General features: G+C 45.6%; 1 protein-coding gene across 1 annotated transcript; it reads left to right on the top strand.

The window, feature by feature from the left end:
• Positions 1 to 1,485: 1,485 nt before the first annotated feature.
• On the top strand, positions 1,486 to 2,433 carry LOC115645505 (olfactory receptor 52E4-like). The gene has a single exon (XM_030550232.1). It carries the CDS (start codon positions 1,486 to 1,488, stop codon positions 2,431 to 2,433), a length of 948 nt encoding a protein of 315 aa, XP_030406092.1.
• Positions 2,434 to 14,946: the final 12,513 nt, after the last annotated feature.

Here is a 14,946-nt window from a genome sequence, read left to right on the forward strand (position 1 = left end):
AGAAATCAAGGTTTGTTCAATCAGGGCTGTTTGCTTGATCCCCCAAATGTGTTCCCTTGATCAACCAGTGTGCACTCTCATGAAAGGATGAAAACAGGTTTCTTCAACAAGATCTGTTCTGCATAAACCCTGTTAGCGACTGGCATTACTTACATTTCTAGACTTTTTTTACCTAATCTTATACCCATTTTTCCATTGTTTCTTAACCTTGTCAATCTTTTTACGTATAAAAAAACCCTATCCTTTCATATTTCAATATTTCACATTTAACACAGGAATTGACATAAACCCTTTCGAGGATTTCTCTTGTTCTCAATATACTTAACAAACTCCTTTTTGTGATCCATAGCCCTGCAAACATGGAGTTTTCCCTGATGTCTTAACATTCCTTATCAATTTTCCTAACTTCTGATTTCTATTGCTGGCCAGCTATTTTCCCTTTTTCCTCTTTCTTACATATTGCTTCCCTCCCTCTAATTGTTGCCTTCACTTTACCAAAAGTTGTTCACTTTTTTTGACTCTGGAATTGTGATTTTTCTGATATCTAATAAAATGTTAACAAAGAATTACCAATATTCATTCATATTTTTCTGTCTAAATTTTTCCTCCCAATCAGTTTTGCTGACAATTTTCTTCATCTTTAGGGAATTAGTCCTCTTGGAGCACTAAGTGTCTATCAACAGTATTGGTTGAGAACTGTCCATTTGAGTATAAATCAGTTTTCTTTTCTATTTTCCTCTCCTATATCATATGCTCTCCTCTTTGTCCCTTGTATGAACTAAAGTGTCCCAGACTTTTCTATCCTTAATAGAGACTGGGTGACCAAAACTGAGCATATTCCCGAACATCTTATGCTTCATCCCATATCTTGGGGATCTGAACATTTTTTTGATTTTGTCCACTGCTGTGAATGAGCAGGTGTTTCTCTTGAGCTGCTATCACTGGGGCCCAGGTCCTTCCCCTGAGGGATGTTCTAGCTGGGAGGTTTCTCCCAGCACATGTCTTCCTAAAAGGTTGTTTTTCCCCCCTCTCTGATTTCAAGCAATTGGTAGAATGGGGAACTCCCTTCAGTATGGACTCCCTATCCAGGCTCTCATTGCATTAAGAAGCAATGATGGATAACCACTATCCACACTTGCGTTTCCTGCTGGTGCCTCTGAAGGTTCCCCCACCACAAAGTGTAGGAATTATTAATGCAGGGAGCACAGTACAAATATGGAATTGTATTTAGTAGGGTCATTGTTCACAGTTATTCTCTCTGAATAATGAAAATGTCATTTTTCAGTGTGTGAAGAGCGATCAATCTGCTTCTCCCATGAGAACAGCCTCCACTACTGTATGCAGTGTCTCATATTAACTTTGTCTCTCCATGCAGGCATTTCTACTGTGACCATCTACTGGGAACACACAGAAAGTCAGGGGAATGTATGGCAAATGCAGGAGACACCCTTATGCCTCAAAACTGGACACAATCTCCCCTACGCCATGTCAGAATCTAACAAAACCAACTTCAGCAACCCCTCCACCTTCATCCTACTTGGCATTCCTGGCCTAGAGGCAGCCCATATCTGGATCTCCATTCCCTTCTGTGCTATGTACGCCATAGCTGTATTGGGGAACTTCACCATCCTGTTCATCGTGAAGAGGGAGCCGAGCCTCCATGTGCCCATGTTCTATTTCCTCTGCATGCTGGCTGTCATCGACCTGGTCATGTCCGCATTCACCCTACCAAGAATGCTGAGCATCTTCTGGTTCAATTCCAGGGAGATCAGTTTCAGTGCCTGCCTCACCCAGATGTACTTCGTTCAGTGCTTCTCAGGGATGGGGTCTGGAATCCTCGTGGCCATGGCTTTTGATCGCTATGTGGCCATCTGCCATCCTCTGAGACATTCCACGACCCTGACAAACTCTGTTGTGGCCAAGATAGGCCTGGCCGTGGTGCTGCGCAGTGGCATACTCGCATTGCCCTATCCCTTCCTGGCGAGGCAGTTGCCATATTGCAGAACCAATGTCATCCCACACTTTTATTGTCAGCATATAGCAGTGGTGAAACTGGCCTGCGCTGACATCCGCATCAGTAGTTACTATGGCCTGTTTGATCTTCTCTTTGTGATCGGAATGGATGGATGTTTTATCGCCGTGTCCTATATTCAGATCCTCCGGGCCATCTTCCACCTCCCCACAAAGGATGCCTGGCTCAAAATTTTTGGGACCTGCATCTCTCATCTTTGTGCCATCTCAGCTTTGTACATCACAAATGTATTCTCCTCCCTCATGTTCCGATTTGGCCACAATATGCCACTGCATTTCCTCGTTCTCATTAGTGGTGTGTACCACATTGTGCCTCCTGTGCTACACCCCATCATTTACGGTCTGAGGACCGAACAGATCTGGGGCAGGCTGCTCCAGCTCTTCACTCATAAAGAGACCTAAATGTTTTCTCCCTGTGCTCTGGCTCTCTTATTGAGCTCTGTGCAGAGCTGGCTGGTCCATGATGCTGGGTCCTCTTCCCTGAATCACTTTCTGGACAGATAGAGATACATTAAACCCTGTCCTGTCCTTACTGTGCTGTGTCAATGTGATGAACTGGGGAATCAGTCTATATACAATACACTGGGTGGCCACCTTTCTAATTGCTGGTAGATGGATCCCTGAAATTGCAATCTTGCCTCAGCTCTTCTGTCAATCCTGAACACTGCTGTGTGTCTTCTCCCCAAGGCCCTGCCCCATCTCTTGTTCCTCTCTTCCCTCTCCTTGTCAGCTGTGATCCAGTCATCTCTAAAACCAATATGTTCTCATATCTTATGGCAAGTCAGAAGAACATAAGAACGGACATAATGGGTCAGATCAAAGGTCCATCTAGCCCAGGATCCTGTCCACATACAGTGGCCAGTGCCAGGTGCCCCAGAGCGAGTGAACCTAACAGGTAATTGTTATGTAAAGCCTCTGCTCAAATGCAATTGTAAGATCTGTAATGTGTATCATTAAGTTCTGCAACCTTTTTCAGACTTGTAACTTCAGTTATTGTTAACAGAGCCTTTTAAGTTTTGTAACCTTTGCAAGCTCTGTAACCATTTCAAGTTACTACTTGTATGAACTTACTAGCTTTGTAATATCCCATCTAGGAGGAGAGGAACTGCAAGGAGAAAGGAGCCCAGAGACAGGATCCAGGTGTGTCTGATATAATCTGCCCTGGGAAGGAAATCACAAAATGCTGTAAAGAAAAGAAGAACTCATCTGGGAATGCTTCTCGGTGATGGACACAGAAGGGAAACTCAGTGTATGTTCCAGCAAAAGGAAGCAGCCCTGGACACAAGCAGCTGCTTCTCCTTGACCTGCTCAACAGCCTGGATTCGTGACCGCAGGCAGACACACCCTAGATCTAGCGCGCTTCAGCTTGTCAGCCTCCATGCTGTCTCCAGTAACTCTCCGCCTGTGTAAGTGTATGGGTGCATGAGGGTATGAATGTGTGCATGTCTGAATAAGCTCCATCTCTTTTCTATATGATCTAACAGCGGCATTGTAATAAAACTAATATGAGTGTGACCCTGGGTTGGTTTTTAGGGAAACAGAGGTAACAGTAATGATCAGGTGATCTCTCCTGCCATCCATCTCCACTCTCTGACAAACAGAGGCTAGAGACACCATTTCTTACCCATCCTGGCTAATAGCCATTAATGGACTTCACCGCCATGAATTTATCTAGTTCTCTTTTAAACCCTGTTAGAGTCCCAGCCTTCAATAGACTAAGCTCCTTGAGCTGCCACTCTCAGGGTATGTCTATGCTACAGGATTATTCCGATATCACAGAAACCTATTTTTGGAAACAGATTGTATAATATCGAGTGCACATGGCCACACGAAGCACATTAATTTGGCAATCTGACTCCATGTACCGAGGCTAGCGTAGATTTCCAGAGCATTGCACTGTGGGTAGCTATCCAATAGCTATCCCATAGTTCTCACAATTTCCCCTTCCCATTGGAATTTTGGGTTGAGATCACAATGCATGATGAGGCAAAAACAGTGTGGCGGGTGATTCTGGGTAAATGTCATCAGTCAAGCCTCCCTCCATGAAAGCAACGGCAGACAATCATTTTGCCCCCTTTTCCCTGGATTGCCCTGGCAGACGCCATAGCACAGCAACCATGGAGCCGGTTCATTTTCCCTGTCACCGTATGTCTACTGGATGCTGCTGACAGATGCGGTACTGCTGTGCTGCACAGCAGCATTCCCTTGCCTTCACAAGTTAGCAGAGACGATTACCAGTCATATTTTACCGTCTGCTGCTTTGCAAATTGGCAATGACGGTTACCACTAGTATTGTACTGTCTACTGCTGTCATAGGTGCTCCTAGCTGACCTCGGCAAGGGCACATGGACAAAAATGGGAATGACTCCCCAGGTCATTCCCTTCCTTACGTAGAGGTAGAGTCAGTCCTGCCTAGAATATCAGGCAAGTCTACTAAAGAACCAGAGAGGCAAACGGCCGCTCCGAGTTACAGCCCCAGACATCCCACAGAAATGATGAGCTGCATGCCATTCTCGGGGGTGCCCCTGCAACAATGTCACCCATTGCTTCTCTCCTCCCCTACCCTTCCTGGGCTACTGTGGCAGTTATCCCCCTATTTTTGTGATGAAGTAATAAAGAATGCATGAATAAGAAACAACACTGACTTTATTGACAGGGAGTCATTCCCATTTTTGCCCAGGCACCCCCGACCGACCTCACTGAAGCCAGCCAGGAGTACACACGGGATGATGACGATGACAGCTATTAGTCATATTGTACCATCTGCCATCGGGGAGGGAATGCTGCTGTTTAGCACCGCAGCACAGCATCTGCCAGCAGCATCCAGTTGTCATACGGTGACATTGATAAAAGGCGAGAAACATTTTTTTACCATTTTCTTTTACGGGAAGGGAGTGTGTGTGATGACATATACCCTGAAACACCCGTGACGAATTGTTTGACCCTTCAGGCTTTAGGAGCTCAGTCAAGAATGCAAATGATTTTCGGAGAGTGCGGGAACTGTGGAATAACTAGAGTCCTCAGTCCCCGCTCCCTCCGTGAGCGTCCATTTGATTCTTTGGCTTTCCGTTACGCTTGGATCAGCGCCTTAAATTTCATGCAGCACTGTGTTGAGTCCCTATTGTGGCCTCTATCTATTATAGCCTTGGAGATTTTTTCAAATACTTTGGCATTTCGTCTTTTGGAACGGAGTTCTGATAGAACAGATTCATCTTCCCATACAGAGATCAGATTCAGTATCTCCCGTACCGTCCATGCTGGAGTTTTTTTTTGATTCTCGAACTGCATGGTCATCAGTGTTGACTGGCGCACCATGCTGGCCAAACAGAAAATGAAATTCAAAAGTTCGCAGGGCTTTTCCTGTCTGACAGGCCAGTGCATCCAAGTTCAGATTGCTGTCCAGAGCAGTCACAATGATGCACTGTGGGATAGCGCCCGGAGGCCAATACCTTCGAATTGCTGCCACACTAACCCTAATCCGACATGGCAATACCGATTTCAGTGCTACTCCCCTCATCTAGGAGAATTACAGGTATCAGTATTAAGAGCCCTTTATATCAATATAAAGGGCTTCGTTGTGTGGACGAGTGCAGTGTTAATGCGATTTAATGCTGCTAAATCTGATATAAACTCATAGTGTAGACCAGGCCTAAGACAGATTTTCTAATCCTTTTTTCATTCCCATGTCTCTTCTCCGCACCTTCTCCAATTTATCAACGTCCATCAATGTTGTGTATTTGGTTGTCATGGTTTTGGTTCCTATGGCAACTGAGTTAGATTATTAGGGGTTAGTCCAGCCAGCTTCGGCCGGTTAGGGAGTTTTGTGTCTGTAAATAAATGGTAGTTTTGTTAGCTGTCTGCTGTCTGGCCTCAAGTGATTTCTTCCTAAACCAGCTGCCCCCAAGGATATAACAAGTGGCGATGAGGGTGGGATTCCGGTGCTGCTCCAGTAACAGAAGGAAGTAGAAGTCAAGGTAAAGAACAAACCAAAAAACTGCTTGTTTGCACTGACTGTGAAAGTGAAACTAAAAATCATGGCTACTCTGACCGGGCCACTGGAACCTTTTGAGGAGAATATAGAGCAGTGGCAGGTGTATACTGAGCGTTTTGAGCTTTTTGTTGTTGCAAATGACATTACAGAAGAGAAGAGGGTGCCAATATTCTTAAGTGTTGTAGGGGCTAAAACCTACTCCCTGCTACGCAGCTTACTACACCCTGTTAAGCCTGAGACTAAATCTTACAGTGACATTGTGGAAATCCTGGGCTCCCATTTTTCCCCAAAACCACTGGTAACTGCTGAAAGATATCGGTTCCACAAAAGAGACCAAAAAGAAGATGAAACAGTTGTACAATTTGTAGCAATTTTAAAAAAGCTAGCAGAACACTGTGAATTTAAAGAGATGTTAAATGATGCCCCGCCTGACAGGTTAGTGTGTGGCCTCTACAGTGAAGCTGTATGGAAGCGCCTTGTCATAGTATAATTCCCAAATCTGGACCTTAGCGTCCAGAATATGGGTACTAGCATAAAGTCCTCTAAGCTTAATTACCAGCTTAGATTCTGTAGCGCTGCCACCAATCAGGAATTTTTAGGGCCTGATACCCTCTGGTCCCCCCAAAACCTTCCCAGGGGACCCCAAGACCCAGATTCCTTGAGTCTCACAACAAAGGGAAATAAACCATTCCCTCCCACCTCTTTACCTCCTCCCAGATCTTTCCTGCCTGGGTACACTAGGAGATACCGTGATTCAATTCCTTGAAACACAGCACAGAGAGATCAAGTTTCTCTCTCCCCTTCTCCCAGAGGCAATACAGATTCAAGTTCCGTGAATCTAACACAAAGAGGAAATTTACCTTTCCCTCCCTGCTTCCCCCTCACCCAGAGGCAATACAGATTCAAGCTGCGTGAATCTAACACAAAGAGGAAATTTATCCTTCCCTTCTCTCCACCAATTCCCTGGTATATACAGACTCACTTCCTTTGAGCCTTAACTAGGAGAGAAAAATCAAACAGGTCTTAAAAGCAAAACTTTTAATAAAAACAAAAGAAAAAAGTAAAAGGTTTATCTCTGCACTTTAGATGATAAAAAGTTACAGGGTCTTTCAACTTATAAACAATAGAAAGAAACTTTCTCCAGCAGAAAAACAATTTAAGCTACTTCCAGCAAGTACACATATGCAAATGGAAAAAAACAAATTAAAAGACTATGATCGCCTTTTCTTACTTACAATACTGAATAGATAAGAGACTGTAGCAGGGAGATTGGCAGAAACCTGGTTGTGCCTCTAGCCCCGTCCAGGACCCAGAGAGAACAAAGCCAAACCCAAAACCCACAACAAAGGCTTCCCTCCACATGAGATTTGAAAGTATCTCGTCTCCTGATTGGTCCTCTGGTCAGGTTTTTGGGTCCCTGTTTGTTATCCCTTTACAGGTAAAAGAGACATTAACCCTTAATTATCTGTTTATGACACGCCTACTGACAGAGGCTCTGCTTACATTACAGAAGGCTGTTGATATTGCTGTCTCCATGGAACTGGCTACAAGGGAGGCACAAAACATCGGTGCATCCCCTAGGGTGCAAAAAGTGTCACAAGAACCTACCCATAAAACTCTGCAGAGTCAAGAACGTTACCTCTGTGGTAAGCTGGGTCACCAGGCATCAGAATGCTGGTGTAAGGACCTGGTGTGTCGACACTGAGGCAAAAAGGGACACATTGATTGTGCCTGTAAACAATAGAAAAAGAGGCCTGTGGTCTGGCCGACAAAAAGAGGAACCCTGCACACCGTAGAGCAGACCCAGGATGATCAAGGTGACACCTCATCGCAAGAGGAAGTGCCACTGCATGTTTTGTCTTTGGCGTTGGGCTCACATGAATACTGGGTAACCCCATTGTTGGATGGCAAACCTATACGCATGGAACTGGACACCGGTGCAGCCGTCTCGCTGGTCTCCGAGACTGTGTATAAAGAGAAGCTACAGCATCTTCCACTTAAGGCAACAAAAACTGTTCCGAAGACATATACGGGAGAAGCTGTGCCCATGTTGGGCACTATTGATGTTAAGGTGAAGCTCAATGGACAGGCTGCTAAATTGCCACTGTTTGTGGTGAGAGGTAACTACCCAGCTTTAATGGGTAGGTCTTGGCTTGGGAAGATTCAGCTGAACTGGGCAGAAGTGCACCGGATGACTAAAGAAGAAACCAGTCTAACCCCTATACTAAGGAAACATGCTCCTGTTTTTGGAGATGATCTGGGAAGTATGAAGGGAATCACTGTGACATTGAACATTACACCTGACAGTCCACCAAAATATCTGAAAGCCCGAACTGTGCCATATGCCATCAGGCCAAAAGTTGAAGCAGACCTGGAGCGCCTGGTCACCAATGGAGTCATAATACCAGTTACCCATAGCTCATGGGCCACTCCTATCGTTCCAATAGTGAAGAAAGATGGCTGTCTCCAGTTTTGCGGTGATTTTAAAGTCACTGTAAACCCAATGTTGTGTGCAGAGCAATACCCGCTTCCCCGCATCGATGACCTCTTCACAGGCCTGGCTTGGGGACAAAAGTTCAGTAAAATTGATCTGAGTCAAGCATATTTACAAATGCACCTCAATGAAAAGTCCCAAGAGCTGTTGACTATTGTGACTCATAAGGGGCTTTATCGATACTGTCGCCTACCCTTCGGAATAACGTCTGCTCTCTCCCTGTTCCAGAGGGCTATGGACCAGATCTTGTGTGGCTTGTCAGAAGTTCAGTGCTATCTGGATGATATCCTGGTCACTGGAAGGAATAAAAGGATCACTTAAAAAATTTAGAGGCTACCCTACAAAGATTGGAAGAGCATGGCCTACGAGTTCACAAAACAAGTGTGAATTCTTCAAGCCCTCTGTTGAATATTTGGGACACATCATTGATTCTGCAGGTCTTCATAAGGCCCCTGCAAAAGTTAAAGCTATTGTGGAGGCTCCCCCACCTCGAAATGTAAGCCAGCTGCACTCGTTTCTAGGACTACTGAACTATTATGGAAAGTTCATCTCACAGTTAGCCACGCTGCTAAAACCACTTGATGAGCTCCTGAGGCAGAACAAGGCCTGGAAGTGGACTGAAGCCTGTGATGTTGCATTTAACAAAGCTAAGGATGCATTGCTAAATTCTAAAGTTCTAACGCACTTTGATCCATCCTTACCCCTACAACTGGCCTGCAATGCCTCCCTTTATGGAGTAGGAGCAGTCGTGTCACACATTATGCCTTTGGGAAAAGAGAGACCTATTGCTTTTGCTTCATGCACTCTAAGCAAAGCAAAAACTAACTACGTCCAAATCGAACGTAAGGCATTAGGAATTGTTTTTGGAATTTGGAAGTTTCATCAGTACCTGTTTGGGCAAAAGTTTACTCTTCTCATAGACCATCGACCTCTAATGTCAATTTTTGGACCCTACACAGGCATTCCCCCATTAGCTGCTAGTCGTATGCAACGCTGGGCATTGTTACTTTCAGCACACATATATGAAATCAAATATCAGAAATCCACTCTGCATGGCAATGCACATGACCTCTCAAGGTTGCCTTTGCCGGTCAAATATCAAGATAGTGCCGAAAAGGAAATCTTCTACTTTGAACAGGTAAAGAATACACTCATCACTGCTGCTCAGATAAAGAAGGCAACTCGCGTTGACCCAGTATTGTCCCAAATTATGAACCTGGTAATGCACGGAAAATCTCGACAAACCTCTCCGGTCTCACCCAACCTTGTTACCTACATGTCCAGAAGAACAAAGTTATCGGTCCAATCTGGTTGTTTGTTGTGGGGGAGACGTGTCATTATTCCACCACCACTGAGATCACAGATGTTAGAACAGCTACATTCCGGTCACTGTGGAATTGTGCACATGAAGGAAATTGCACAAAGCTATTTTTGGTGGCCTAGATTGGACAGTGCTATTGAAAAGAAGGCAAAAGCTTGTATGTCATGTCAGGGTATGAGGAATGCACCCCAGGGGGCACCCCTACACCCATGGGACTGGCCTGAAAACCAGTGGCAACGTATTCACATTGGCTTCACTGGCCCCCTTGAAGGAAGCATGTTCTTGGTGGCAGTAGATGCCCATTCTAAATGGCCAGAAGTCTCTATAATGCAGTCCACTACGGCAGAGTACTATCCAAAAACCGCGGGGACTTTTTAGTCATTTCGGTCTGCCAGAACAACTTGTGAGCAACAACGGACTGCAGTTCGTCTCTCAGGAGTTTCAAAATTTTATGAAGGCAAATGGGATACACCAGATCACGTCAGCACCATATCATCCATCCACCAATGGATTAGCTGAAAGATTTCTGCAGACAATGAAACATGCTTTGAAATCAGCAAGGGGACAACACTCCATCCAAAATCTTCTGGATACCTTCTTACTTTCCTACAGAAACACACTTCATGCTACGACCCAGGCATCCCCAGCCTTTCTAATGATGGGACGACAGCGGCGCACTTGCTTTGATCTGCTGAAACCTTCTGAACCCCGACAAATTGTGCAACATCAGCAGCAAATCAAGTCATCAGGTGGGCACCTAGAGCAAAAGACCGAACCTTTAGCCCGGGACAGCCAGTTTTGGCTCGGAATTATACTTCCAGAGCTAAATGAGTCCTTGCCACGATCATCACTCAAACAGGACCTGTTTCCTACACAGTCCGGACTGCAGAAAATCTTACCTGGTGGTAACATGTAGATCAGCTGTTGCCAGGTAATGCCAGTCCTCAGGACACATCTGCAGTTGAGTGGTCTGACTTCATCTCTTCCAGTGAGACACCGAATCACCAATCACCTGTTCCTGACTGTTCTCCTCCATTACTGCCAGCGGCTGAGATACCCCTTTGCCCAGCACAAGCTGATACCACCTCCTCACCTGTTCGTACTGCAGACCCTGAGCCCATGGTACTTTTGGGTGCAACAACACCAGAAGTTCACCGTAATCCACCTAGAGACAGAAGGTCTCCTCATCGGCTGGATCTTTAGCTAGGGCGAACCTATGATTATGGGGCAAATTAATCTCCAGGGTTTAGCCGGGAATGGAGGCAGTCTACCCAGCTTCTCTAGTCTAGTGTGTGTTTTATTTAGGGAATGTTCTTATTGGCGGGGGGAGGAATATGTTGTGTATTTGGTTGTCATGATTTTGGTTCCTATGGCAACTGAGTTAGATTATTAGGAGTTAGCCCAGCTAGCTTTGGCCGGTGAAGGAGCTCTGTGTCTGTAAATAAATGGCAGTTTTGTTAGCTGTCTGCTGTCTGGCCTCAAGTGATTTCTTCCTAAACTGGCTGCCCCCAAGGATATAACAATCAAGCACTGTAGACACCAGAACTAGACACAATATTCTGGCAGCAGTCACACCAGTGCCAAATAAAGAGCGAAAATAACCTCTCTGCTCCAACTTCAGATTCTCCTGGTTATACATCCCAGATTGCAGTAGCGTTTTCGGACGCAGTGTTGCAGTGGGAGCTCACGTTCAGCTGATTAACCACTATGACCCCCAAGTCATTCTCAGAGTGACTGCTTCCCAGCGCTGCCTCCCCCATCCGGTAAGGATGACCAGCATCCTTTGTTCCTAGACGTACACCTTTACATTGAGCCGTATTAAAACACAGATTGCTGAAGAACAGAAGGACTAAATGAGTTTCCCAAAGTCACAGAGGATGTCATTTGAAGAGCCTGGAACTGAAGCCAATTCTCCTGTATCCCAGGCTAGCACTTTAACCACTCAACAATCCTTTATCTCTGGAGCTAGTGGCTGTGATGGGGCAGCTGCCATCTCAGCATGCTTAAATTACCTGAAACTCAGAGAATTAAGCTCCTGTGACACCAGTAAACAGGAGGCCACGAATAATTCCTTTTCCTGATGAAAACGCTAAGTAATGCTTTGTCCTGAATCTATTGAGGGCCAAATCCATCGGCCAGAGGATAGTGGACAAGTAACTCCACATGAGCTCCAAGTGTGACTCAAAGTGAGCTAATGGGACGTAGGGACATAGGCCTGGAAGGGACCTCCTGGGTCAAAAAGCCCAGTCAACTGCTATGGCAGGTGACTCCATAATATCACCCGGTGCATCAGCCTGTGTAAACAGGGTCACAGTGAGTTCTCCCCTGACAGCAGGCTGGGATGGAGAGAGACTTCAGGAGCAAACTCTATTTATATAAACGCGTCTACTCTGAGTAGATATCCAGCAGACAGAGCGGTGTTGTTCAAAGTGATCAACTTTGGCTGGTGCTGGGTTACAAATCACTGTAGTACTGAATGCAGGGGTAGTGGAATGTTGTTATCAATGTTGATGTCTTTATTTTTATTTTTCGATTAGCTGTTAAACCAGAGTTACCTTAAAGACAGTCTGCACTGTAGATTTTTTGCGGGGTTTATAAATATGTTATTGACCTTTTAATGTTAGACTCCGTACAAATATTTTAGATTTTTTTTCCGGTAAGCAATTGAACATTTTTTGTTATGACAGTAAAGATACATTGTATAGGTTTATTTATTTTTATATGCCCTCTGGATAAATTGTGATGACTTACGAGTTTTTTTAGAGCAGGATGGCTTTTTACAATAACTTTATTTGCTTTGACAAGAGCTTGGGCTTGTAATGTTGTAGTGCTTAGTAAGCAGCAAGAGCAGTTTACTTACAGTTTTAGTTTGCTTTTTGGAGCTGTTAATGCTTTGGTTTAGTATGCAGCAGGTGTTTCTCCCCCAGTACTGGTACTTTGTATGATTATACTAACAATACAGATAGTTTTAATGCTAGGATACAACACGAAAGGGAACTTATTGTTGGGGTGTCCAAAGCAGGTGTTTTCATTAACCCCTTTTTCAAGCTTCCCCATACACTAGCTGCTTCTTTTCTTTAGGTATATTGTAGTTTATTAAGGAACAACCCAGTAACTACTGCACAAAACTTTTATGCTCTTTTTCTGTTTTACTTACTAGCAAGATATTGTTAATATACTTCACAATTTTTTTGTTTGCAACAATTTTTTAAACATATTTTTACAGCAGTATGGAATATTGTTGGCGTATCGCAGTACCCCCAGGAAAAACACTTGAGCAATATCAAGTACCCTGGAACACAGAAGCCGTTTGGTACTGGGAAGCTGGGTTTAAAGTAGACTTTAAAAAAACATTTGTCACATTCAGTACAGAAACCGCTCTCTTTCTGAGATAACACCTCCAGCAGCACAGGATATGCAGCTACTATGGGGGGTTCCTGCTTAGCAATTTTGTTTAATCCTCAATCTTACTGTCAGCCTGGGGTACTTAAAACAAAACTCCTCTTTGTGGTAATGCATCAATTCAGTCGTCTCCAAAACACAAACTCTCCTACCCTCCAGCCCCGTCCTCCTCCTTTATTCAGGAGACTCCACCGCCCTGCCTGCTGCAGTTAGCATTAGTTCAGGCTTGTCACACCAACTGCCTCATCTCTTCCCTCAAATCTCTGCCCTCTGCTCTTCCTATTCTGGGCCAATGTGAGGATACCTGGACTCTCCAACTTCCCTGGGGGTATGTCTTAAGTTTGGTGATAGAAGATGGGGGCTGCTATCAGGCCGACCAGCCACCTGCCCAGGATAGGATAGGGTCTGGGGCTCCTTATAGAGGTTCTGGAAACCTGGGCAGCTCTTACCATGTCCATGCTCTGGCTTCAGGTCTTTAGAGGGGTTGGAGCCTCAGGTAAAGATGAGGAGTGGGGGGTGGGGTTCTGGGGAAGAGATGGGGCAGAGGGAGGGGCAAAGGGGGAAGGGCATGGAGCAGAGGATTGTGGTTTCAGGTAAGAGATGGGGAAGAGGGAGGTGCTTCAAGGAAAAAGGAAAGCTAGGGACGGGGCCACACAGGGGGACGGGGCCCCTGCATGTTTTCTGCTTTTGCCTTTTGAACAAGTGGTCACCCTAGAGTGAATGGGTGGGACTGGGATAGGAGCTACCTGGGCCTCTCTGCAGGAGCTGATTCCCACTCCCACCCATGGAAAGCAGCTGGGGCCAGCATAAACATAGGGACAAGGAGGGAACTGGGCCTCAGTCTCTTGTCAGGACTCCTGTGCATCACACCCTCACTCACGCACGCAGCTCTGCTTAGGAGGGGGAATGGGCTCAGCAGGTGTGCGGTGCTGAGACATCAACTGTGGTGCAGGGGAAATTGCCTAGAAGGCTTCTCCTGCATTAATCTGGCACACTGAGATCATAATATCACCATGGCTGAGGGGCAGGGGAAGGGGTGGGTGTCCATGTTACCTTGATCCACAGTGAATCAGGACGGAGCTGCAGAACAGCTCTGCAGCTCCTCCTTGCCTATGGATGTTTACCAGAGACAGGCCAGGGGGCAGGCCAGGTGTAATAGGAACCACATCGACGTCCCCTTCTCTTTGATGACTGTCGGAAGAGGAATCTCGGAGGTCAGAGGGCACGCTGCAAATAGGAGCTTTATGGGCCAGCATCCCACCTTTCCCTGGCTCTGCCACAAACACAAGTCACTTTGTAAATGCTGCTGCCTGCCTTGGTCTCTTTCCCCCTGTGTGCTGTCCTCACTCACCAGCAGGTGTGCGCAGTCTCTCTCTCATTCCTCCAAGCCTTAGATCCCATCTCAACCTCTTTCTATAGAGAGGAGATGAGTAGCTCATCTTGTCTCAGATGTAAGGGTCCAGGATGGAATAAGTGTCTGTGTTCTGGGTTTTTCGTCTCCTGTGTCACCAGTGCTGGAACTGGATGATGAACAGACCCTTCACTTGACGAACAATCTTATTATCCTTGATCGAAGGTGTTTGCTTTTCATGCTGTACATGACTGGGTTCATAAGGGGCGGGACCAGAAGGTAGACATAGCCCAGGAGAATCTGAAGCAGGTAAGTCGAGCTGTTCCCAAATCTATGTATCACAGACAAAACCATCT

Source organism: Gopherus evgoodei, chromosome 1 (assembly GCF_007399415.2).
Source record: "Gopherus evgoodei ecotype Sinaloan lineage chromosome 1, rGopEvg1_v1.p, whole genome shotgun sequence".
Lineage (NCBI taxonomy): Eukaryota > Metazoa > Chordata > Testudines > Testudinidae > Gopherus > Gopherus evgoodei.